Source organism: Symsagittifera roscoffensis, chromosome 8, assembly GCF_963678635.1.
Source record: "Symsagittifera roscoffensis chromosome 8, txSymRosc1.1, whole genome shotgun sequence".
Classification (NCBI taxonomy): Eukaryota; Metazoa; Xenacoelomorpha; order Acoela; family Convolutidae; genus Symsagittifera; species Symsagittifera roscoffensis.
The window spans coordinates 21,362,617-21,387,082 of record NC_087069.1 but is presented as its reverse complement, the minus strand read 5'-3'; the positions used below and the strand labels follow the sequence as shown (position 1 = coordinate 21,387,082).

At 36.0% G+C, this 24,466-nt stretch overlaps 3 protein-coding genes across 3 annotated transcripts; 2 read left to right on the top strand and 1 right to left on the bottom strand.

The window, feature by feature from the left end:
* Positions 1–823: 823 nt before the first annotated feature.
* LOC134853280 (trithorax group protein osa-like) lies at positions 824–22,731 on the top strand. Its single transcript, XM_063869253.1, has 6 exons — positions 824–1,079; positions 17,462–17,538; positions 18,757–18,841; positions 19,108–19,510; positions 19,735–20,196; positions 21,286–22,731. Exons 1-6 carry the CDS (start codon positions 885–887, stop codon positions 22,440–22,442), a joined length of 2,379 nt encoding a protein of 792 aa, XP_063725323.1. The 5' UTR covers positions 824–884; the 3' UTR covers positions 22,443–22,731.
* LOC134852938 (TBC1 domain family member whacked-like) lies at positions 5,401–7,795 on the top strand. Its single transcript, XM_063868813.1, has 2 exons — positions 5,401–6,167; positions 6,434–7,795. Exons 1-2 carry the CDS (start codon positions 5,471–5,473, stop codon positions 7,426–7,428), a joined length of 1,692 nt encoding a protein of 563 aa, XP_063724883.1. The 5' UTR covers positions 5,401–5,470; the 3' UTR covers positions 7,429–7,795.
* On the bottom strand, positions 13,462–16,804 carry LOC134852816 (uncharacterized). The gene is made up of 5 exons (XM_063868620.1): positions 16,464–16,804; positions 16,110–16,278; positions 15,674–15,826; positions 14,176–14,294; positions 13,462–13,918 (listed from the first exon to the last, which is right to left on the bottom strand). Exons 1-5 carry the CDS (start codon positions 16,499–16,501, stop codon positions 13,588–13,590), a joined length of 810 nt encoding a protein of 269 aa, XP_063724690.1. The 5' UTR covers positions 16,502–16,804; the 3' UTR covers positions 13,462–13,587.
* Positions 22,732–24,466: the final 1,735 nt, after the last annotated feature.

Below are 24,466 nucleotides of genomic sequence, written 5' to 3'. Positions count from 1 at the left end.
CGCAGAACTGCCCTATCCACGATTGCAGCTTCCTTCCTTGAAGACTGGATCTCATCCAACGACTTTACAGGAATCGGAGTGAAACCCAGATCTCCTCTGGTCACTGCATCGAAGAAACCCTGCAGGTCCTCCCGGTCGACAGCGCCCCGCCTACTGGACCTTCGCACCTCGCCATGTGGAGGCAGACGTGGTGCTCTTCCCGACTCCGCCCTGCTCTTTCTCTCCTTTGTCTCGTGCACCGTGAATGGATAGTCGTAACCAGACATAATAACGATCTGAAAATTGAAGATACTTCAAGGGAGGCGGAATGTTGAAGCCTAAAAAAGACATTTCAGCTTTCTACTTGAACTAAATCTACGATTGAACTGATTTACTTATTTAAAACCGCATTTTTTCACAAAAATCAATTGACTTCTATCTATAACTCGTGAAATAATTTACACTCTTTGCGAATCACTAGTTTTATTCAGTCGGATTGGTGATTTTTCATTTCCCAACTTTTGCTGCATAACAGGGACTGCTGACTGTAACCTCGGTGTTTATGATACTTTCGACCTTCTGACCTTTTGAATAAAAGAGGTGAAAGAAACTGAAAAACACAAACAGCGTAAATGCAATAATCGAGGAAGGTTGACTTAGATTGAGTTTGTCAGATGCCACCAAAATTGACCAGAATTCTGAAATTATTTGAGCACATATTTAGCGTTGACTTTTCGCGTGAGTTTTTGTGGCTGGTTAATGAGCGAGTGTCAAAATTAGTGTCACTTATTTCTTGTATAAGCGCATTGTGTCATTCGAGTGGTTTCGCAAAAATATGTTATTTTTCAGACTTATGATGAATCATTAATCTCCAATTAGTCATTAGAGTAGGCTAATTAATAAATATGACGGTCGGTGGTCAAAGCGGGGTCATCGGTGCATCAAACGAGGATTCCAACCATAGTTCAAGCTCGCAACCCACTAACTCAATAACTGGAAGCACTAGCATATCAGAGGGCGAGAATAGTCGAAATGGAACAGGTGAAGAAAATAGCGCCAGTGATACCCAGAGTTTGACAGCAGACCAAAGTGCTCAACGAGTTAGTTTGGTTTTTATGTTTTTGTCACCTCCAAAACTTAGGCCTTAGTAAGCTTTTTCGGAGTGATTTCATTAAATTAAATTTTAAAACCAAATTGAGATATTTAGATCCTGATCTAGTTTAGGAGAGTAAAGGTGATTAACTGGATTTTTTTTGCCGTAAACTATTTCTGTTTTACAAATCTGGAGGACATTGAACTTGCTTTATTATGGACCTTTAACAATTTTCAGGATAATGTCCACTTGGTTTAGAGCTAACATGATTGCCCTTTTACCCTAATTTCGGGGGTTCGAGTGCCGTTCGGAGCCTTTTTTTGGTATTTGTTACCCTTGCGATAAGCAAGGGTATTGCAATCGAATGCTAGTCTTTTTCCCCTGCAAACAACTTTGTGCACAGATTTCAGCATGCATGCAGTACATGACATGCATACAGTATGTGCGTGTCTTTGCGCTCATTGGTCGATTACCAAATGTGCATCCCTATTAGGGGTTTTCCATAAATTCGCTGTTCAATTTTTGTTATTGATATTGCTTTGGTATTTTTTAAATTTTCGACTTAGTCGCTTTCGGTTTATTTTTGTCGGCTTAGTTTCCGCTTTGTGTTTACCATCCGTCTATTTGAATGTTAGTCATAGAGGCTAGCATGCTAGATAAATTTTTTGTTGAACAGTTTGATGGTTCTGTTTTTAGACCACTTTCCCGTTTTTTCCATTTTCCAAGTGGCCAAAAATGTGTCTTTTCGACTTTTCTCAAATTGGGCAAGGTTTTAGGCTTTGATCATCTGAACCTTTTCCAAGAGGCTTATAGAAAGTGTAAAGTAGTTTAATTAAACTGGCGCCTGTTTTTTTTTATTTGATTTTTCGAAAAATCGATTTTTTTTTCATTTTCAACTAACTTTTTTGATCAAAAACTTTCAAACTTTTAAAAATGATAAAAAGTTACTTTTGATGACGTATTTGAGCGTAGCATAGGCAATTTAGTCCGTATAGAGTATTTGGTTGTCCAAATCCGATAAAAATTGTAGATTTTATTACTTTTTCTTTTCACCTTATATAATGCTTCACTACTACAAATACTACTACAAAATTTCACGAAACCTGATATTGTTCTTAGAAACCTTCCTGAATTTTTTCATGCGGGTGTGAATTGACAAAATATTGGCAGTTTTTTAATGCTACTTCTGATGGTTTTTTTTGAGACCCTTTTTCTCAATTTTTCCACCTTTTTCAGTTGACCAAAAGGTGTTTTAAACAAGTTTTCTGAAAATGGGTGATTTCTAAGTCTTTGGCCATCGAAAACTATTCTGAACAAGTTCATAGAGTGTGATTATGTGAATTAACTTGGTTGGAACAACTTCTTCGTATTTTTAAAAAAAAAAAGATTTTTCTCGTTTCTGACTCAACATTTTTAAATCAAAAAAATAAAATGTTTAAATGTGACAAAGAATAAGTTTTGATAGTGTATTTGAACTCCCCCTAGTCGATATAGTGGGTATAGAGTATTTAATTGTCGAAATTATACGAAAAATTGTAGATTGTACAAGTTTTCAAATTGGATCCTATAAAGGCTACTACAAGTACTGAGGAATTTTCTAAATTTTTATTAATTTCTTAAACTCACTCTTGAGGTTGTTTTATGCTTTTGCTTGCAGCGCTGAATTGAATTGGCACCATTTTTGAAAAATCACATTAGGTTGAACCTCAAAAGTGACCAAATTGACGTGTTACTGAATTACATTTTTGCTTTAATCCTCATTGGATGCCCCCTTGTGGTCCCATATGGGGAGCATCCGTAACAACAACAGAAGAGGAAAAAAAAGTTTTAACACAGAGGCGAAGCTGAGCTTCGCACCACTTGTGATACAAATGAAAAGCCAGTTCAAAAGATAAGTCAAAGATTTCAAATGAAAAGTACAATAAAAACATTGAAGAAATCTTATGCTGAAAAACGAAAAAAAAAACCAATTTCATTTCTTACAGAAATCAATTATCTAAACATAAGAAAGTTTGGGGCTACATATAATTCTTTCTCATAAAAAATAGATGGAACCGATAAAAAATTTCAGTCAAATTATCAAAAAAATTCATTATTGAACTCAAATTTTGCTTAAACTCATACAACCAAACAACATGCATGTTCTACAGGCAAACCTGAGGATACGAAAAGGCCCTATCAGTTGCTTACTATAAACTAATTTGAAAAACGAAATTGAAAAATCAGAATTTCGGAAAAAATAATAAATTTCGGACGTAATTTTCCAGACAGTTTGTGTTTTGCATTTTGACATGAATGTTTTGCCTACAGAAGAATGTGGCGAGTGTCGTACGATATTCCAGTGTTTGGTTCTTTCCAGCTGAGTTGTTTCAAAAATGAGTTTTCGTGTTTATTATTTCATTTTCTGTTTGTTTCTATTGCTCTTAGCAATTTTTCATATTTGATAAGTGTGATTTCTTAGGGATGATTCTCTTGTTTTTTGTGACATGTTTTAACTTTGCAGTTTTGTTTTTGAAATTCTGGTTTTTCAATTTCGTTTTTCATCTTAGTTTATAGCAAGCAACTGATAGGGCCTTTTCGTATCCTCAGGTTTGCCTGTAGAACATGCATGTTGTTTGGTTGTATGAGTTTAAGCAAAATTTGAGTTCAATAAGGAATTTTTTTGATAATTTGACTGAAATTTTTTATCCGTTCCATCTATTTTTTATGAGAAAGAATTATATGTAGCCCCAATCTTTCTTATGTTTAGGTAATTGATTTCTGTAAGAAATGAAATCGGATTTCTTTTTCGTTTTTCAGCATAAGATTTCTTCAATGTTTTTATTGTACTTTTCATTTGAAACCTTTGGCTTATCTTTTAAACTGGCTTTTCATTTGTATCACAAGTAGCGCGAAGCTCAGCTTCGCCTCTATGTCAAAAATTTGTTCCGAAGAAATTGAATGGTTGGGCGTTTATTTCTTTTGATTTGCAAAGCATCGAGTTTTTGGAACAACGTTAACACTATATGACAGTCGTCCTGTTATTTTTTCAATATACCAACTTAGTAAGTATTTTTTGATTTTTCAATGGTTTCGGTTCGTTTTATTTTTTTTTGCATTTTTTGTTTCTACTCAATTTGTCGGCTTAGTGACTGCGCGTTGAATGATGCTTAATGCATACTTACTGCTGGTGGTTGTTTCTTGGCTGTTTTTACCCTTGCGATAAGCAAGGGTATTGTAACCGCGTACTAGACTTTTTGCCGTGAACAATTTTGTTCGCAAGATCTCAAATCTTCCCATCTGTACTTTTTGAGAATTTCTGAATTTTGATATGCCCGTTATATTCGAAAATTGTCTCATGTTGATAGTAAATTTAACAACTCCGATTTGTTGAAATATCATTTTCTAGTTTTTTTCCTGACTTAATCGGCTTTTATTATATGGGCTTTGTGCCCTCATTTTGCGTAGTATGAGCAAATAATTTTCTAAGGTGTGCGTGCGTGTGTGTGTTTTGGGGAAGAGATGTGAATTTTTAGTTTTTTTCATGAAAAAATTCTGTTTCTGCTCAAGTGTTGTCGGCTTTATGAACGCTTTCCAAATCTTTGTTGCGATGTTTAATCAACGTTCAATTGTCCCCGTTGAAAGTCCTAGGATTGTCCTAGGAAGTTATTTCACGAGAAGTTGCGAGAAACATATGAAAGTTATGGTAGATCTATTTTTTAGCGGGTTTCGTTTTAATTTATCCTCACTAAGTTTTCGTGCTATAATTTTTATTGTATCGCAAGAGGTGCCAAGCTCCGCTAGCCATAGTGTGAAAGATAATTCCAATAAATTTTTTTGGAGTTCGATTGCATAAAAGTCACAGTGCCTTCCCTTCCTGATTCTGTTCAAATGCGTTTGCATCTCATTGCCTGAAAAGGTTTTTGAGATCTGCGTTTTAATTTCGACATAAAGTATAATAGTAATAATTTGTTTTTTTTTGCTCGTGTATTGATCTTTATTGAGTTTAGCTCAGTTTAAATTTGAGAAACCACATCAAGATCACCGATCAAGCTAGCTTTGAACACAATGCTATTGTATTAAGACAAAGAATTGTTTTTGATCGTAAATTACTTTAACGTTTTATTTAAGATTTAACGTTTGATCCTTCTAACTTGACCGCATGCGCGTTTTGAGGACTAGAATAAAGATAACCTATATAGATTAAAGACTGGCATGTTAGAATTGGATTGAATCGAAGTACTGCTTCGCTTATTTCGCTCTAACCATTGACTTATTTCTCAGATTAGTTGTTCAATATGCTCTATAAATTACATGTTGGTTCGGCTATTTTGCGACAAGAGCTGACCTCGCTCAGAAACTTGGTTAATCACAGTTCAACTTAGAAATCTTGCACAATGCTTTGCAAATTGTATCACAATGGAATCGAACCCTAGTAGACTACACGTTAGCTCTCGGCTCAGCACAGACTCGGCTTTTGAGGATAGTTCGAAGTTTGCGTTCGCTGATTTGACTTACGAGAACGATGATGAGTTTCCGTTTTCGGACCAAGAGCTAAGCGACTCAGAATGCGGTTTTAGCAGCATCAACTCAACATGTGCATCATCGACTACGGATAAAGACACAACTTTGAGACCACGTAGAGGTAGTTTTAGTTTCAAGTCATCATCTTTGCCCCGAAGATTTAATCCATACAATGAAAAACGGATGACAAAATGGATCCATAAACATTTCTCAACTTACCCCGTGAAATTAAAAGAGCGTCATTATAAGCGTCTCAGAAAAATTTGTTCACATGGGATCCCCGAGGGGTCACGTGAACAAATTTGGTATTTGCTCGTAAGTCGGTTATCGACTGCGCCTTTAATCGCATCCAATCGCAAGTCGTTGCTGCCCGAAAATGTCTCAGCTTTTGATGACCACCTTTCATTGCTATGTAAAAGCTACTCGACTGTTAACCCAAACCCAAAATGGTCGGATCTGATTTTGAAGGATCTGAGAAGGTGCATAGCGGATGATGATAACTTCAATCACGCGAATGGAGCTGGTTATAAAGCACTTAATAAAGTGCTGTTCGCGTTTTCTGTGCACAACGCAGATGTCGGATATTGTCAAGGTTAGTTTTTTGTTCACTCTGTCTTCTTTTTGGAAACAATTTTTTTTTGCAGAAAAGTTTTCTTTTTCGTTACGAAATTTAAAATACGAAATTAAAGGGCTTTTGACAAAATTTTGGACAAGGTAAGAAGTTCAAAGCAAATTTGAGTTACTTAGATTGTTATGTGGCTAAAATGAACACTGGTTTTGAAATCGCGTTTGTGTGTGATATTAGTATCCTTTATTTAAGCGTTTTTGAAATCACTGAGAAAGAACTTTACCGTTTAGGTCTTGGACCTCTTGTAGCTTTCATCCTCAATGTTTTCAACTCCGACAAGTCAATCGAAGACTGGAAGTGGGAACACACTTTCTGGATCGTCCATTTTCTAAACTGCGACAATCGATACATGCGTGACTACAACACACCCGGGTTAGAAGGTGTGATTGTCGACCTATGGCTCTTCGGGCAAATGGTCAAAAAATTTCTCCCGAAGCAAAATAAAATCCTGGAGATGTTCGGATTCGAACCGACGCTCTATGCGCAGGCGTGGTTCTTTTGCTTGTTTGTGAGAACTTTACCGTTAGACCTATGTGTTCGTATATGGGATATGTACATTTGTGAAGGAAAATTTGTGATGTTTAAAACAGCCCTACTTATACTGTACATAGTTTGTCACAAAAACAAGCAATTGATCAAAAATGAAGAAATGGAAGAATTTTTACAAGCTTTACAACATCCAGATGCGAAATGGTTCAAAACGGAAAGATTTGTCGAAAAGTTAGTGAAATTTAGAATTGAAACGCGACACAAAAGACGCTTTTTAGAACAAGCCGAAAGCTTCAGGTACGAAACATTTGGCGCGAAGCATACTATAACGTCGCACGCGCCGGAATTGCGATACGAAAATTTTGAACCAATATCGGAAGTCGATTCGACTGAAAATTATTTTTCGGATGACTGTGAAAGTGACTTCGGAACTTTCGACCGAAAAAAGAAAACTTCAGATACACTTCCTACTACAGCTCGCGATTCGCTAATTGATGAAGAAACCATTACGTCATTAAATGGTTTGATGCAGGTTAATGTTGATGTCAATATTAGCTCCTCTACGAATGTACAAGATGCGGAACCGGGTAAAGGAAAAATGGAATTTGGAACTTATAACAGGAAAATATCTTCGGGAAAGAGTTGTGACAGCTCGTCGCATGGACATAGCCCGATAGCTTTGTCGGCGTGCTCATCGTCTACTAGCGAGCACAAGGAAAGTTCTCCTACTGAATAACAGTGTAGTACATGGTTGTTTGTTTTAAAATTTAGGCTCTTTTTCTATTTAACTTTTGGGAATTTTAAAATGAAAAATATATTCAAGTTCATGAAAAATTGTTTTTACCAGAAAGTTCGGTTTTTCTATAAAGAGTCTTCAGTTTGTGCTATTATTTGGTTCTCGTTTCAGTACGCTGTTTAGCGCTCAGCCTTTTTTGTTGTTTGCTAAATGTTAGAATTGAGTGTTTTGCACAAAAATCTGTACATTTAGATCTATAATTTGTTACCGAGTAATTGTTGTAGTTTAAATTGAATGTATTAGTTAGTCTTAGGTTCAATTTGTGGCTTACATCCAATAGTTAGGTCTCATCCCATTTTACTATCGGTTCAAGAGGAAAATATCCACTTTCAATGATTACAGTCCAGATAAACATTACAGTCCAGATAAAGAGTTCGAAACATCTTCATGTTGTTTTTTTTCGCAGTGTTCTTGTTACAATAAATCATCGAAGAAGCGTTGAATTCTGACATTTCTCTGAACTTTGTTCGAAAATGATGCTCATTTTTGTTGTTTGTGGTTTAGAAAGTAGTACAAACATGTAGTTCTTATGCCGAGTGAAGTATTTCGGCCCTAAAAGACGATATTGATTAAAGGCAATGAACGTACTGAGCACTTTTATTTAGATCTAGCTGACTTTTTTTGGTTTTTTTTTCAGGAGAAGTCTTAAAATTTGTTCACGCTCAGTTTTGATAATTTTTCGCGGTTCGACTTGTCATTCCTTTTTAAGTTCAGTGCTTTTCCTTTGTTAAAAGGAAAACAAACTCCACTATCGAACAGCAAAGTGTAAAGGTCACGAAAAACGAGGTCGACTTCTGACTTCGAAAATGGCAATTATTTATCAGATTTCCCAGCGAATTAAAAGTTATACGTATTGATCCAGGTTTCGCAAATTGGGTTAATGCTAGCAATAAAGTGTTCTTCATAAATTGTTCTACAAATTCAAAAAGCTTTAGGGCCATCTATTTTTTTCTTCGAAATTTAAAATTTGAAGGCTCTTGAAAAACAATCAGTTTGTTTCAGTTTCCTTGCGTTCATTACTCTTTTGCAACTGTCAGTTGACTATGTCAAAATCTATTACTTATTTTAATGAATCAGTTTTTTAACTAATTTTTTTTTCATATGATTGACTGGCTAGCTTATTCAGTGATACTTGAACCGACGATAAAATTTTCAGTCATTTATCAAATGGGAGCGAGTGGATTTCATTCCGCAACTAGACATTTCCGTAACTATCTTTTTTTGTTGCAGTTAAGATTTGGCAAGCTAAATTTTGTTTAAGTCCAGTTATGTTTACCCAAGCGAGCTTGCACGCGTTTTGTTATATTACCAGTCCAAAGTTTTTTCCAACTGAACTAGACTAACTTAAAGCTACTTGTTTGGTAGCAGGTTTGCTGCATAGCATAACAATTCAATAACACGTCTTTTACCCGCTTTATTGGTGGCTATTGTTTGAAGATATCAAGCGTTGGTGGCATAGTTGTGTAGTCATTAGACTCGGTTCTGGTAGAGCATGGCTGCGATTCCCTGGATGCTAGCCTTTTTAAAATTAAAATTATTTTTTCCCAGCTTTTCCCAGCTTTTTGGCGGTTTGTCATTTGTTTGTGAAGTGGAGCTTCGCAAATGTGTCTTACTTGGATCGAACTTGCAAGCGCCACTAGAAGCTCCCTTTTTTCTACTACGATCTTTTCCAGTATTACATGACAAAAGCTCCCTTACCTTTTTGTTTGAAACGAGAAAATCTCATCCAATAAGATACCTTCGTTCTAAAATCCATTAGATACCATAATAAAAAAGCAAAGAAAAACTAACAGAATTGAAAAGAAAGGCGGTTTAGCAATCGAAGCGAAAACAAAGCTTCGGTTGAAATCAAAGAAACGACAAAACTTTCGTTGCACAAGTTTTGAACTTAAATGACCTTGCTAACTCAAACTTCAAAACAGACTAAGCTACAATCTAAATTGAAAAGGTTATCCAATTAATCAAAACTAGCTTTGGCAAAAATGGCCAGATGTTTCAGAAAAATCAACTCGGTACACAAAAAATGTTTTTGCAAAAATCCAAGTCATTTAAATCTTTTTCATTGCGAATCAATTGCCGTTGGGTTTGATAAAATTTGTCATTTATCATTTTTGATCTTTTTTCCGCTAAACGCAATACTCAAAGGGCCGACAGGCCCCTAACCCAACATAGCGCCCCGTAACTGAGGGCAAATGCTCTGATATCAAATTGCTATGGACAGCATTTTCGGATGCGAGTCGTATTACTGCGTATCGCTGTTCTCCGGGAAGGTGCAAGGAGACGTCTTTGAAAAGTTGATCAAACAAATTTAAATCAATGTTATAACAGGCAGAAACAAACAAATATTACTTAATTATTTAAATGAGCAAGTGTAAGGACATAACATAAAAAGGTAGAGTCTTGGTATGAACTAGTTTTCTGTTGAACTTATTTGTTCAGATCACGGTTATTTTTACGGAATAAGTTGATAGTGCCGCTGGATGCCTTTCAAGATTTTGATTTTTTGATTATATAGGAATCCAATTGAATTTTCTCAAGAAACATATATATTGAAGGATGGCTGTCCTGAAACAAAGCGGTAACACCTAGATGTCACACTTCAACCTCATTTGTTGTTCGGGCTAGACCATACACAGCATTTTGATAATGGTTCCATAAAAAAATTGGAAAGATAGTTTTTCGACCTATCATATCCCTTTTAATGTAAGTTTTTTTTTGGAAAAATTCGTTTTCGTTTTCAAATTTTTCGAGATTGTTTGTGGTATATTCAGTTTGGTTTTCAAACTGCATAATTCTTGAATTAATAATTCGAATATAAGTTCCCACTTTTGACTCCGGTACATAATTAAGGGCAGGAATTATATGCAGCGCTAATATTAGCTCGCTGTTTGGTTCATAAGTATTCTTTGGGACCAGTTCGGATATTTTCCCCATATAGTTCTGGCAGAGGTGAAAGTAACATCACTTGAAGTCAGTTTGGCAATGAGACGCAAATGCATTAAAAGCCGAAATTTCAAAGATGATCAAATGTCTTATCGGTGTAACGTCACCGTTAATCGATTTACTTGCGAGTAAGAATCTGTAACACGCTGACAAGTGTTTATCGCTGAGCAGTGCGTAAACGCAGGGTAGATAAAACCCACCAATCTAGATGTATATAGTTTGAAGCTGGTAAAACAGACCAAGAAAAATGTTGAAAAAACCGTACACAAGCCATGTTCTGTTCTACAATTTTAGATTTCAACATCGTCAAAAATCAATATCCGTTCCCTATCTTGTTTTCCGCTATCGAAAAAAAAAAAATTGCTTAAATCGATCCGTAATTTTGAGTTGACAGTAATCTTTGTAGTACTGGGGCAGGCATGCTGTTTGATTACTTCTGTTTTGAGTTCGCGTTATCGCCGACCGGGATCCGTTCTATTCAAAATTTGTTTCTTACATAAGTCGTTAGTCTACCAGTTCTGTTTTGGTAACAGTTTTTTTCGTTTTTAATTTTTTCAATTCGTGTGATGTTTAAGCTTATGCGGTATCGGCTCAGTAGCTTCACCAAAAAAGTTTTTGTGGCTCTACGGGTGTCTTAAGTTTTTTCGGCTTCATTACCGCTAAGAAAATTTTCTTCAGATGCTAATTTAATCTTCAATAGCCTTACATGGTATGTTTTTCTCGACATAATAAATCCAGACCAGCGTTTGAAAATTTTGGCAGATTTAGCTTTTTCCAGCCAATTTTTCCCATTTTTTTTTTCAACTTAACGCTTCTCTGTAATGTTTTTGACGGTTTTTTGCCATGTTTTTTTAATGTATCGAAATTGACTGGAAGCTACGCTCGCCCTGCTTGTTTTCCGTATTTTGATTTCCGCTATCGAAAATTGAGAAATTGCTTAAATCGATCCGCGATTTCGAAATGACAGTAATCACTATAGCGATGAGGGCAGGCATTCTGTTTGCTTACTTCTGATTATAGTTCGCGTTATCGTCGACCCGGATGGCAAGTACTTATGGGTTGCCTTGTCTAGCACAAATATAAATTAGCTGCGATGATCTGACAAGTTACCGGATTTAGTTGATTTTTGACTGTCTCCATCATTTGCTGAACTAGCTTTCGAGCTTCTGGCCGTCCTGCTTTGAGTTTAAGACTAAGCTCGTTGCTGTTAGAAACCTTTCGCCACTTCTTGTAATTAAAGTTTTCAGGCACCTAAATGATCTTCATTTGCTGCAGCTTCATTGCGTTATCTTTGTATCGCGCTTCTTATGAAATTCATGGCCGTTCAAAAATAAAAAAATTGTTCGGCTTTTTTGTGAAGTTCCTCAAGTAAAAGAATTCATTTTTGATTATTCATTGACTTAAAAAGTCAGAAGAATATAGAATGATGAATGCAGAATGTATGCATTTTCAATTGAGCAGTTCTAATTCAAAACATAATAATACTAGCTTAAACACATGATGCCGGTTTGTTAACCAATTTCAAACAGGACTCTTCTTTATTATCTTACATTTGCGTTGTTCAATAATAGCGCGAACCTTCTTGAAGTATCATTACTCTAGATTTCTTTTTGATGACACTTTGATTGTGGTCTTCATTTCATAATTCATGGGATCTTATTTTTTTGGTCGCTTTTAGTAAATGGGATCTTTTGGTACGGTGTTTTTTCATGGGAGTTAACGCTGTGGTATTTTTTGCCCTGACATCCTTTTTCAGCTGGTAAGAAGTCTGGTTTTTTGTCGGCTTTATCGCCATAGCTTTCTATTGATTACTTAGGTTGTAATTCTACCAGTTCTGTTTTGGTAGCAATTCTTTTGGATTTTATTTACTTTTCATTTTTGTGATGTTTTAGCTGATGTGGTATGGGCTCAGTAGCTTTACGAAAAAACTTTTTGCGGCTCTTCGGGTGTTTGCTCAAGTTTTGTCGGCTTAGTTACCGCTAAAAAAGATTTCTTCAGATGCTCTTTTACCCTTCAATAGTCTATCATGGTATGTTTTTCTAAAATGTCTTCAATTGTGTTAAATCGAGACCAGCGTTTGAAAATTTTGGTAGACTTAGTTTTTTCAGACAGTTTTTCCAGTATTTTTTTTCAACTTCTCTGTTATGTTTTTGCCGGCTTTTTTTCCAGGTTTTTTTTCGTATCGTATCGAAAGTGACTAGAAGCTACGCTCGCCTTGCACCTGTGTTTATTATTCTCATTGGTCAAAGTTATTGGTTTGCACCAGATTTTTGAAGAATGTTTTCGTAAATGATTTAAAAATTTTCGTTTCCTTATTTATAATGGAAGCAATCAATGTGAAAAAGTGTACAAATTTATTTTTTTAGGCCTGATTACAACATGATTGATTTTTTTGGCTTCGAAAATGATTTTTCAAGCATGATTTTATGGTTTTATCCAACAGCGGATTTTTTTGGGGGGAGGCGGATGCCCCACCCCTCAGGGATTCGACTACCTGCCGACCCAAAGGGTCCCTCTTTGTAGTATTTTGAGATCTTCATTTTGGCAGATGGACCTTTAATTTTTTCTAAAGGCGCCTTAGGCGCCAATATGTACTAATTTTGAAGGGGAATTTCAGCCTTTTTGAGTTTCTGCTGTATTATGTTAAGAGTTATTTTTTTTGTGTAATCCGGATGAGTCCTAATCATCTACTATCTAGTCTTGTCTCATAAATCATTCCATTGGTGCGACATTTAGTTTTTAAATTTCTTTGAAATCTATCTAATCAGCAATTTGTTCAGACCTTTTTAAATCCTTTTTGTAAAACTATCCAAAAATGAAGTCGGTCTGCAAAAACACAATCATCGGTGCTTGTGCTGTGTAAAAAAAATTTTCAATCTAAATTTGATTTCAAGTTTTGCTTACTCAGCTTCAATCATAATCGTATATTTGAAAAAGCGTATCGCTTATATCAGTGTCACAATGTAATCTGCTCATGGCTTTGAATTGAAATTTTATTTTGCGCTATTTTGTCTCTGGTATAAAAATTGATAATTTGAATAAATTAAAATTATAAATTTGCTCTTTGTCAAAAAATATTTTCCATCACCTCGATATTTACCAGCTAATCCATTCATTTATATGCATCCGTATGCAAAATTGATCTAAATTTATTTATCAGAACATATTCCACAGAAATAAGAAAACGCAAAGAATAAAGTTGAAAATGAGCAGTAGTCTCAAATTTTGTCGCGGCATTTTTCCAAGCAACTCGATGCTTCGTTTGTACATGCATTTAGCATCTTTGTTCCACCACAAGAATTTCTGAGTTTTATCGCCAATCGCGACTATCATTTTGTTCGGGTCAGTTGAAAGATAGAATTTTTCAAGGCGTTTTCGCATTGTTGGATTTCCAAAATCGGAACTCTTGGCGATGGAGTTGCACAGAAGTGTTGTGTGACATGTCAACCATGTAGTGAAAAGAGCTGCCGTGTAGCCAAAAAGTTTCCTGTAATGCAAAAACTATTTTAAAAAGAATATTAAAATCCGATCAATTCTGTTCACTTAGATGCAAAACTGAGCGTGAGAGAACGTAGAATGCACGATTGTATTATAGTTTTCTTCTCTTTATTGACTGTATGTTGAAACCCCCATAATAACTTTAATGATTCGGCTAATCATCATAATTTCTGTTTTATAGTTTTCTTGCGGCTTCTTGTTGATTTTAATATCAGAACTTTATTACCAGAAAATGCTGTTTTTTACCACATGAAAAGAGTAGCGCTGATAGAGCTGCTATAGCCTAGACTGGCAATATCTTTATTATCGTTGGCTGCAAGTGGCTTGATCACCTCGTAGAACTTCTTGAATTTCATCCAGTCGTCCTAGGAAAAAAATACAACAATTTTCGGATACAATTTTTTTTACACAAAAAGCACTAGTTTTGTGATAGTTTAATTCACGAGTTTTGTGTCTTCAATGATTAATGAGCCATATGTAGCATTTTTTTGGAAACGCAGTATAAACGAATGAGGTAGAAAGTGCAAAACTTGTTCTTTCGGCAGTTTAAGTTTCTTAATTTGTTTAAGAGTTAAAAGTTCCATTGTTCAGAAAGAAAGAAACAATTTCTGCGGACAGACACAAAGACTATAGTCTACGCAAAATAAATAAACGAAAAAATTAGATTCAGGATTTTTTTGTTATTGTACGTTTTATCTGAAAATGATAGACAGAAAACAATTTACGTGCCCAATCAAGTCTACCAGAGCTAATTCAGGCTCGAACCATTAACATGTTAATATGTGTAACACTATTTGAGGGGAAAAAGTAGCAACAATTGCATACATAAAGCTGACAGTGCGCGTTTTTTTTATTTGGACCAAAGCAATTGAGTGTTTTTATCAGCTCCCAATCAAAGGTAAGAATGACAAAATGGAAAGTTTCGAAACAAAATGTTTTTCTACTGTTTTGCAGAATTTCAAAAAGTTCTACAAAATGGCGTTTTAAGACGAGCAAGTTTTTTTGGCTAAACCCGGCTAAATGTCTGAACAATTTGAGAAAAAGAAATCCCTTATATTATCATTTTTAAAGTTCTGAAAGTTGTCCAAAAGTTAATTCTACTTATTCAACGAGTGTTCTACAATCAAATGTATTCGTTATCTTGTTTGATATCTAGTGTTATAAGCGAAATTTTTCAATTGAAACAATTAATTGAGATTTTCATTTTTGTATCTACAAATCCGGGAAAGAAGCTAATTGGAAAAAAACTTAAGCTAATTGAAAGCTATTAGTTTGTGAATAGTTTTACTTCTATTTTCAAAAACTGTTTAAGCGGAAAAAAAACTAAGTGATTTACGCTTATCGAAGACATGATGATTTTTTCAGGAAAAGAGATCTTGATATTTTCTCGTCGAAATCCGAAAACGTTTCCTTTAGTTTCCTTGTTTTGTTTTGCACTTTTTCAACTTTCTGTTGGCTACTTTTTAGTTATACTGTCGAATTTCTGAAGAAAAATTATTCTGAATGTTTTTCAATTGAAACATCAGAATTGGATTCAACGATGCAAAACTAGCGCCATCGTATATCAGTTAACCATATTGTATGCTTCCGTTTATTTTGGCTCTATAGTGTTTCAGTGTCTCACTTTTGAAACAACACCCTAAACCGTCCGAAATAAGAATTTGTTTTACAGTTTTCTACCCTTCGCTTCATTTTTGAAAAAATATATATAGTTCTTAAAAATACATATTTTCGTGTTTCTAACTTTGATGCGGGTGATCTCGGACTGAATTCTCTCCTTGTTCACAATGTCCCTGGGCACCTGTGTGAACACATCCATGGCGAATATGGCATGTCTGATCACACTGCTTCTGTAGTCTAACACACAGGACACATACGACTTCGACACCAACTCCGCCTAAATTTTAGTTAATTTTTGATGGGTCTTATTATTTTATTGTTTAATACTTTTTCTGAAGAGCACAAACACGTTGATGTATTTGATTAGTTTGAAAGAAAGGCGGGGAAAAATTAATTGGAGGAAATCGGTAGGAATCGTTCTTAATTAGCTCTCAATACGCAAATCAATCGATTTTAAGTAAACGAGCAATTAATCGTTTGGAACATCATATAGAATTAAAATGTGCTTATTATCGAATAGATGGCATCTTAAGTCAGACCAACTGAGTGAAAAGACTAGCCTTATGACTGATGATCTTTTTATCAGCATTGGTCTGAGCCAAAATTTTACAGAACTCCTCTCGAAACTCCTTAGAGAATGTCTGCAGCTGGTCGATTATTTCCTCCTCAGAATGAGAGAAAATGTCATCCAAGTTCAACTTGGTCTGTTTCTTCGTCGAAGTTGTTCCCCTAAATCGATAGTTTTTTTTAAAAAAAAACATCTGAGTCTTAGCTTGCCATAATATTTCGCAACGTATAAATCATTTCATCGTTCTGTTGATATAGTTAATTTCTATTCCTTAGTATTAAAGATTTTGCTTAATTTTTTGGTGAAAAACAAAAATATATAAATTGAAGATTTTTTTGGTACTTACGTGCGCTTAACTTCAGCGGAGTTTTCAGTTGTGGTCATTTCTACTTGAAAATTTCAAGAAATGAAAAATCAGTTTGGGAAGTGTTGCTTTCAAATTGAAAAACAAGTATTAACACTTGCAAGGAAACATCGCAACTGAGGATCGCTGTGCGTTTTCAATGTATTGAAAAAGTAGTTTGAGGATATGTAACATATGGTGTTACCATTTTGAATCTATAATGTAACCATTTGTACCAATTTGAACGTTTAAAATTTGCAAGTAAATGTCTGCCAGCTTATAAAGTCTGCAATGAATGAAGTTGATAATGGATCGGTTTAAAAAATACTGAATTAAGTAATATTTAGTTCTGGAATTAATCTGTGCAAAACAAAGAAAATGATTTTTGAAATACAATTGATCAAATACAATTTTCAAATATGCCCTTGTGGACGATGCAGGCCTTGATTTTTAGTAGTTTGAAAAATCTTAATTTATCGTAACGACAAAAGACGGTCTTTTGTTTTCTGTCTCAAGTTTTGAACGTCTTTAAAAAAAGGCCTTGACTAATTTAATGAACTGTGAGCATATCCTATTGTTTGAAAAGCTCAATGATTTCTATGAAGTATGGCCTTTAATAATAGGAAATAAAATGTCGGTATGGACTGAAAATGTGTCTCCTAGAATTATCTAAGTTGCATTGTCTAAGCTAACTTGAAAACTTCCAGCCTTGATAGGTAAAGTTCGCGTCAAGATGATGACCAGCTTATAGGACTCCTTAAGAAATCAGTGATTCGCCAACAACCATAATGCGCTTCTTTTTCTAAACAGATCTGTTTTTTGAATTTCTATGGCTCAATAACAGACAAGGATGTTTAACGAATTCTGGCCATGATCTGAAATAAAACTTTTAGCTTTTTTTCGTTGGTTAATCATGTGTAAAAGTACTTGCCAACAAACAATTCATTGAATATAGTTATTGGTTTTAGTGATAATTTATTGAAACAGTTGTTGTGTTTTAGTTACTGGAGGATAACACACAGCTGATCAAGACTATCACGGACAGTCAGCAGTCGGCAAAGGCTCAAGATGTGTTCCCGTAAGTCTATTTAGTATTCATGCCATGCTTTAAGTTATACAGTGCTGATTTAAATTATCCGGACAAAACGAACGAAACTTGAACTTTCAAACACGTTTTTCTCAAATTGGGTTAAGATTAGACAAAAAAGGAAGAAAACAAAAGTTGCTGAGAATTTCATCAGAATTAATATGATGCAATTTTTCTCCAAAATTCTCAACCAAAATTTTACCTCAAAACTGGGTCATTTTGACTTTTTTCAATTAATCAAGAATTACGCTGAAACTGCTTTGTTAATTGATAAGGAATATGTATCACAAGAAGCCTCTTACACAGCCCAACAATGTTCTACAAGGGTTAAATCTCCAAAAACCTGTATAAGAGAAAATAATTTAGCTTGATAGTCAAGAAACGTGATTTTTACTATATAAAACCCAAAATTTTTGATTAAAAACAAATTTTAAACAATTTACTCACTTTTTTGGAGATTTAACTCTTCTAGAACTTTGTTAGGCTGTGTAAGAGGCTTCTTGTGATATATACTTCTCATCAATTAACAAAGTAGTTTCAACGTAATTCTTGATTAATTGAAAAACGTCAAAATGACCCATTTTTTGGGTAAAATTTTGGTTAAGAATTTCGGAGAACAAATTGCATCATATTAATCTTGATGAAATTCTGAGCAAATTTTGCTTTCTTCCTTTTTTGTCTAATTTCGACCCAGTTTGAGAAAAACGTGTTTGAAAATTCAAGTTTTGTTCTTTTTGTCCGGATAATTTAAATCAGCACTGTATTAGTTTGTCAAAATTGTTTGAAAGAAGTTGGCACTTATGAAACTTATGAAACTTATCTGAATTTGATTCAAAACAGTGAGCTAAAGTAATTAGTCAGAAGTGGCTAGTGAAGTTAGCGTCTAATGGCAAGACTTTAGATAGCATAGTTTTTTTAAAGTTAAATTGGAGAAGCTCAGTCATTGAACGGTTTTTTCCTGTTCAATCGAGAAAATGGTCTAAAATAAAGTACCAGAAATGGTTACACTATTAGTATAAGAATATGAGATGTCATATACCATTGATTTTTCATATAGTATTTCGGGGTTATATTTTTTGATAAATTGATCAGAACTAAATCTGAATTGTAAACAACTAGACCTATTCATGCATGTTGTTTGAAGACATTTTTAGTGAGAAATATTTGGCAATCAATCATCAATGCTTGAATGGAGTTTTTTTGCTTCAGATTGTACCAGGCGCTGCATAGGAACCTCTTGCAGCTGGCACAGTTGACAGAGCCAGGCAATCTGGAAATACCACACCTGCTACCGGTTAGATTTAATGCAGCATCCTTGGTTTACAAATAACATCAATAAAAGTGCTCCAAAATCCATAAAATCTATGAGAATATAAGTAAGAACTTTTTCTGAAAAAAACTTTCGTATAACTGATTTTAAAAAACTTCAGAAAATAAGTTTTTCGTGTTGTATTGGTTATCCAGATGAGAAACGGATTTTCTCGAAGTAAGATTGATTTGAAATTTTCTGATCGAGGTTGCTTTTTCAGTTCACTGATAACATTTTCAAATTTGTTCTAGGCTCCTGATCCGAACATTTTCTCAGCCACTCTAAAGCCCCCCTCAGCTACCCTAATGGCCACAGTACCCCCACCCCAGAATTATGTACCCCCTAATGGACCGCAACCCTCTATGATTACGTCACGAGGGGGCAAACCGGCAAATATTGTCAATCCATACCAACGAAGACCCCCAATGGACCATCCAGGAGGTAGTACTGGTGGAACTCCGAAGATGCAAGCACCTCCCCCTCCACAACACGCAGAATACCCGACAACATCAGGATTGTCCCCCAATCATCATCATCAACAGCATCTTATGGGAGGCGGTTCGAGTCGAGGGTCGTCGGGAAAAGAAAAGAAGCAACAAACTGGCGATGGGACTAAAGTTCAACATCATCAGCACGTAGCGCAGCCGCATCACGGTTAGCTGGCATTGTTCGAATTTATCTAGAAAAGTTTTGGTCATTAGCTATAGCACTTCTCGTAAAATAAAATAATCAAATCTACTTTTATTATTGCGGTTTTTTAAGCCTAGGCAATGTGATTTCGCTGGCGCTCATTCTTGAATTAGTTTGTTAATTTTGCTATTTTGAGTTTTCAATAAAACTCCGTCGAATTGATTTTTGAATTAATTGTTTTATTTTAGCGGCGGAAAACGCTGTCGTGATTCCGGTTCCAAAACCAGTTCCAGCATCTACCGTTCTCTCATCTATGGAGTTGCAACCCCAGCCTGTAAAACAGGAATCATCAGGATTCCAACATCCCTATCATCCGCCTGCCAACTCCGTAACACAACCGAATGTCACTGTAGTACCTCAAGCGACATCTTTAGAGACGACAAGCATGCCTCCACCACCGTCGCAAGCGATGCCTACGCATACGCACGGTCCAAATGATAACATGGCATCTCCGAGGAGCGTCGCGTCGGACAGTCAAGCTAACACTGGTCATAATGCAGCGTCAGCAGCTCCAGTTTCGCCGGCGGTGACGAAGTTCACAGCTCCGGCTCATGTGGATCCATACCAGCCTCTAAGTGCACATACGCAGTCTGTGTTGAGTAACGTGTCAAGTGCTAGTAAAACGAACGCAAGTGGACATAGCTTTGCAGGTTAATATTGTTGTCTTTGAGTAGAAATAATATGTAAAAATTAATAAATTTTGAAAAATTGCTGTCAAGGGTAGGTATGCATACTGCTGAAATTTCCGCCATTTTTGCTCAAATTTTTTTTCATTGTTTTTTTTTATTTATTGATAAACTGTCAATGTTAAAAACCAACAGAAGTCATAACAGGATCAGAGGCGCCTGAAAACGGGCTGCAAAGTTCCACGGCGTTCTCGCAATGGGATTTCGTTTGGTTGTAAATATAGTAAATTTCACAGTGAATGGAATCTACTTCGCATACAATTTATTATTATATTATTGTTCCGGCTTTCGATACAAAAGTAACGGAATATTTGTGCTCGGGGTGGGTTTTTTTTCTTCAGACAAATTTTGACTTTTAACTAGCCATTATTGACGGAATTTTTTATATCATTCAAAAGATATTGTTGTCCTGAGCTTAAATTTGAAAAGATATTTCACCTGTGATCATTTTTCGTAAAGTTAGGAGGGTTTAAAGGTTGCCATTTTGACCAATTTGGGACAATTAATGCGCGATATAATTCGCGCTATTAACGCGTAAGCGGAGATTTAATCCGTCTTAGAAATCGTTCCAAATTGGTTGAAAAAAGCTTATTTGCCATAATTGATTTGTTGCAAGGAACGAAATCTATCTTTTTGAATTTTATATGGCGTGTGGGGGGATGGTTTTCATAAAAAATTTCCTAATTAAAAAAAATTTCATTTTGTTTTATTTCATTTAATTTTTTTTAATGTTGTTACTGCTCCATGAACCTAAAAAAAGCAGTCGGAACAGTCAGGGCTTCGCCCTGATACGAGCAGTCTTGTAATTATTATGTCAGAAGAAACGTAGTTTTTTTTGAATTTCCTCTAGCAATTTGTATCTGTTTTGTCGAAGATTTTATTTTAGTTATTTGTTTTCAATCAGCAACCCAATACCGCCCCAAATGTTTTGTTGAAAAAACGGATTAACTTCATTAGACTTCTGTGGATTTGAAATTTCTTTTATTGTTATAAGAATAAGGCAGAAAAGATTGACTTGCTTCAATTTGGGCATAAACTGGGTAAATGTTTTAGCATCGACCGCTGGAGGTAGGCCACACCTCAATACCTCGCCTGTCGACAATCCGCCGCTAGCCAATCCGAATCCTCAAAATGATGTAGCTCCGAATGTAAACGTGACCGATGCAATAAAACGGGAATCGGTAAACAAACCGCAGAATCATCATGGTCAAATGCAACCTCCGAATGTACCACAGCATCAGATGTCGACTTCGATCGCTCATCAAATGAACCCGCAGTATCCCGGATCCCAAGGAGGACCCACTCCTCAAAGACCATCGATGAGTGCGCCTCCGCCACCCTCGAGCGCCAAATACGGGCAACAACACGGGGGAGTTCCACCGCACTCCGGGGCTTCAAACCCTTATTACAATCCGGCAATGCCAAATCAGCAAATGTCGCCTGGAGGCTCTTCGGGATCTTACCCTGGATACTCCCATGGAATGTCCCCACAAGGACCGCAATATGCAGTGCCAATATCGCAACGGGCGAATCCATATGCTCAACAGTATCCCCGATACCCTGGGCAACCGTACCCAGGTATGTACGGATCTGGACATAGTTACCCGCCAGCACATTACGCATCCCCGGCACACTATCCGCCACCTTCTCAATACCCGCCAGGAAGTCAGTATTCGTCGCAATATGGGGGACCTCAGCATCATATGCAAAATCAACAGCAATTGAAAATGTATCATCATGCGCAGGGACAAGCGACGTCGATGTCCGGGCATCAGCCTAGCACGATGCCCAATGCGAACGTGACAGTGCACCCGGGATCCGCAGGTCAGCCGGTTCCTCCAGCATCGATGATGGGACCTCCAGGTAGTTCACAGTATCACGGGACGCACGCTTACAGCCAACAACAGCAACAAGCTCCTCAACAGCAACAAATGTCAGCGCAACATAACGCAAATGTGTCCATGGCATCTTATCCCCCACCCCAGAGTTCAGATCCGCAGAATCAGGGGGGCTATAGCATGCAGTCTCCTCAGCAAGGAATGTATAATAGACAGCAGGTGCAATCACAAGCGAGTGTCCAGCAGCAAGGGTATAGTCACCAATCAATGTCGGTAGCTCCTCAGACTCCGACAAACGGAGGAGCAACTATGTCGCCGAGTCACGGTATGCCGCCGCCTAACAGTGGAATGCCATTAGATGGTCAGCAGTAGAAAATGAATTTTCTATGCAAAAAGGAAAAAACTACATGTCGCTACTTATATTAGAAGCTTCGGTTTTGATGATAATTATTGAAATTCGTTCTGTCAAATGGTTCGATATCTGTTCCCTGTTAATATTGTCGATTTGGATATATCCATAAAAAATTTAATAATATAATAGTCGCTAAACTAGTCTATAGATAAATAATTCTTCGGTATTCGTATTTTATGACTCTTAAACTGATTAGTCTTGATTTTTCTCTTTGTTTGTTCATTATATAGTCTCGTTATTTAGACTCGATGTCCTTATTCGTTTGATGAAACTGTGATGTTTTTCGCAATTTAAATTATCAAAACTCAGAGTTTTCTTGAAATAGGAAGAAAAAAGCCGAAATAAAATGGACTGATATATTATAATAGGTGGTACATTTTCATGTACATATCCAATAATTACCTTAGCGTCAGCTTGGTGTATTATTGAGAACCTTCTTTTTTAAAACTCTAAGTGCAAATTTCGGTGCCACTTTCGGGGGACACTTTTACAGCTTATTGATAGCATGTGCTTTAAAATTCGATTAGTAATAAGTTTACAAAGTTGATGCATGTTTACCCTTGCGGAGCAAAGTTTAGTAGTATTAATTTTTTTTTTTTTCCAACCTAAGTCGCAAATAAAAGGCTGCTTTTGGTGGCATTTTTGAATCGGCAGGCTGCGATAGCAGTATAATGTCATATGTGCTTTGACATTTGATTAGTAAAAAAAAATAACACAGTTGATGCATTTTTTAATCATCAAATGAACCGAATTAAAATATTTCGTTCAAAGAGCAGTGCAATGATAAACAGCTCGATATAAGAAATTTACCATCTCAATGTATCTCGCAATTTTTTTGAAATGCATAATTTATACATAATTTGGCTTTCAGCTTTCCAGTTAATTACTTAAAAAATTGTCTTTAGGTATTTGATGCTAATTTTGCTGCATAGAATTGGCAATTTATTAGCATATGTAGCTACGTTTTTGGTGACTCCTTTGTGAGGATTTTAAGCACCCGAGGCTGGGTGGTTAGTGCGTGAGACTCAAAATTGCTAGGTCGCAGATTCGAATCCGTGGCCGAGTTTTTGTTAATTCGAGGCCTATTTCTACTTGTTTTCTTTTCAATTGATTAAGCTGCTTTTTGTTCATGTCGCATTTTGTTTTGCAAAGCGCAGCTTTGCCTGTGTCGATCCATCAATTGAACCGATAAAAGCTATCTGTTTCAAACAGCTTTTACAGCTTAGAAAAATAAAAAAATCGCTTTTAGAAGTTCTCTAACTCAATACATCTCACAATTTTTTGAAATTCATAATTTATAGATCATGCTTTGCGATTTGTTACATGCAAAGTTAGTGTGGATGCTTTCAGGTTGTTATATTCTTAATTATTACTTGCAAAATTGTGTTAATTTGTTTGGGCCACTCTTGCTGAATCGCATTGACATTTTATTAGTATATGTAGCAGCTTTATTCGTGACTAGTTTTTGTCGGACAAGTGTTTGTTAAGCGCGCGTGGCTGAATGGTAAGTGCGCGAGACTCAAAATCTCTTGATTGCAGTAGGTTACAGATCGATTTCTAGACCTAGCCGAGTTTTCGTTAATTCGAGGCCCATTTCTCTTTTTTTTGCACTTTCTAGAGCTGCTTTTTGTCGTGTGTTCGCTAGTGTTCGCGAAGCGAGTCTTCGCCTCTGTGTTACGCTTGCGATTAGCAAGCGTTATCAAGTCCGAAACCTTTTTTTTCGGTTAACAACTAGTTTAACAAAATTAGTTGAATCACTTATGATGCTGCTATGCAGCTTGCATGATCATTTTCATGAAATTTCAAATTTAACTCCTGGATGGGTGCTAGTTACTACTAGTATATGCTATCTATGCCTAGAAATTATATGCTGTATCTAGAAATCGAAGTTTCGATGCTTATTTTCTGCTAACGATTTTTCGGCTTCACTGTTGTCGGCTTAAGCTCTGTCTGCTTAGTTTCCAATTTCTGAAGTCCATTTGCC

Bases quoted from the DNA above. Each gene is read 5' to 3' on its own strand.
- LOC134853280 (XM_063869253.1), top strand. From the start codon at position 885: ATGACGGTCGGTGGTCAAAGCGGGGTCATCGGTGCATCAAACGAGGAT. The intron at 17,539-18,756 runs GTAAGTCTATTT...TTTTTGCTTCAG, and splicing joins AAGGCTCAAGATGTGTTCCC to ATTGTACCAGGCGCTGCATA. The intron at 20,197-21,285 runs GTTAATATTGTT...TAAATGTTTTAG, and splicing joins AAGTGGACATAGCTTTGCAG to CATCGACCGCTGGAGGTAGG.
- LOC134852938 (XM_063868813.1), top strand. From the start codon at position 5,471: ATGGAATCGAACCCTAGTAGACTACACGTTAGCTCTCGGCTCAGCACA. The intron at 6,168-6,433 runs GTTAGTTTTTTG...TTTACCGTTTAG, and splicing joins AGATGTCGGATATTGTCAAG to GTCTTGGACCTCTTGTAGCT.
- LOC134852816 (XM_063868620.1), bottom strand. From the start codon at position 16,501: ATGACCACAACTGAAAACTCCGCTGAAGTTAAGCGCAC. The intron at 15,827-16,109 runs GCTAGTCTTTTC...ACTAAAATTTAG, and splicing joins AAAAGATCATCAGTCATAAG to GCGGAGTTGGTGTCGAAGTC. The intron at 14,295-15,673 runs GTTAGAAACACG...TTTTTTTCCTAG, and splicing joins CCGAGATCACCCGCATCAAA to GACGACTGGATGAAATTCAA.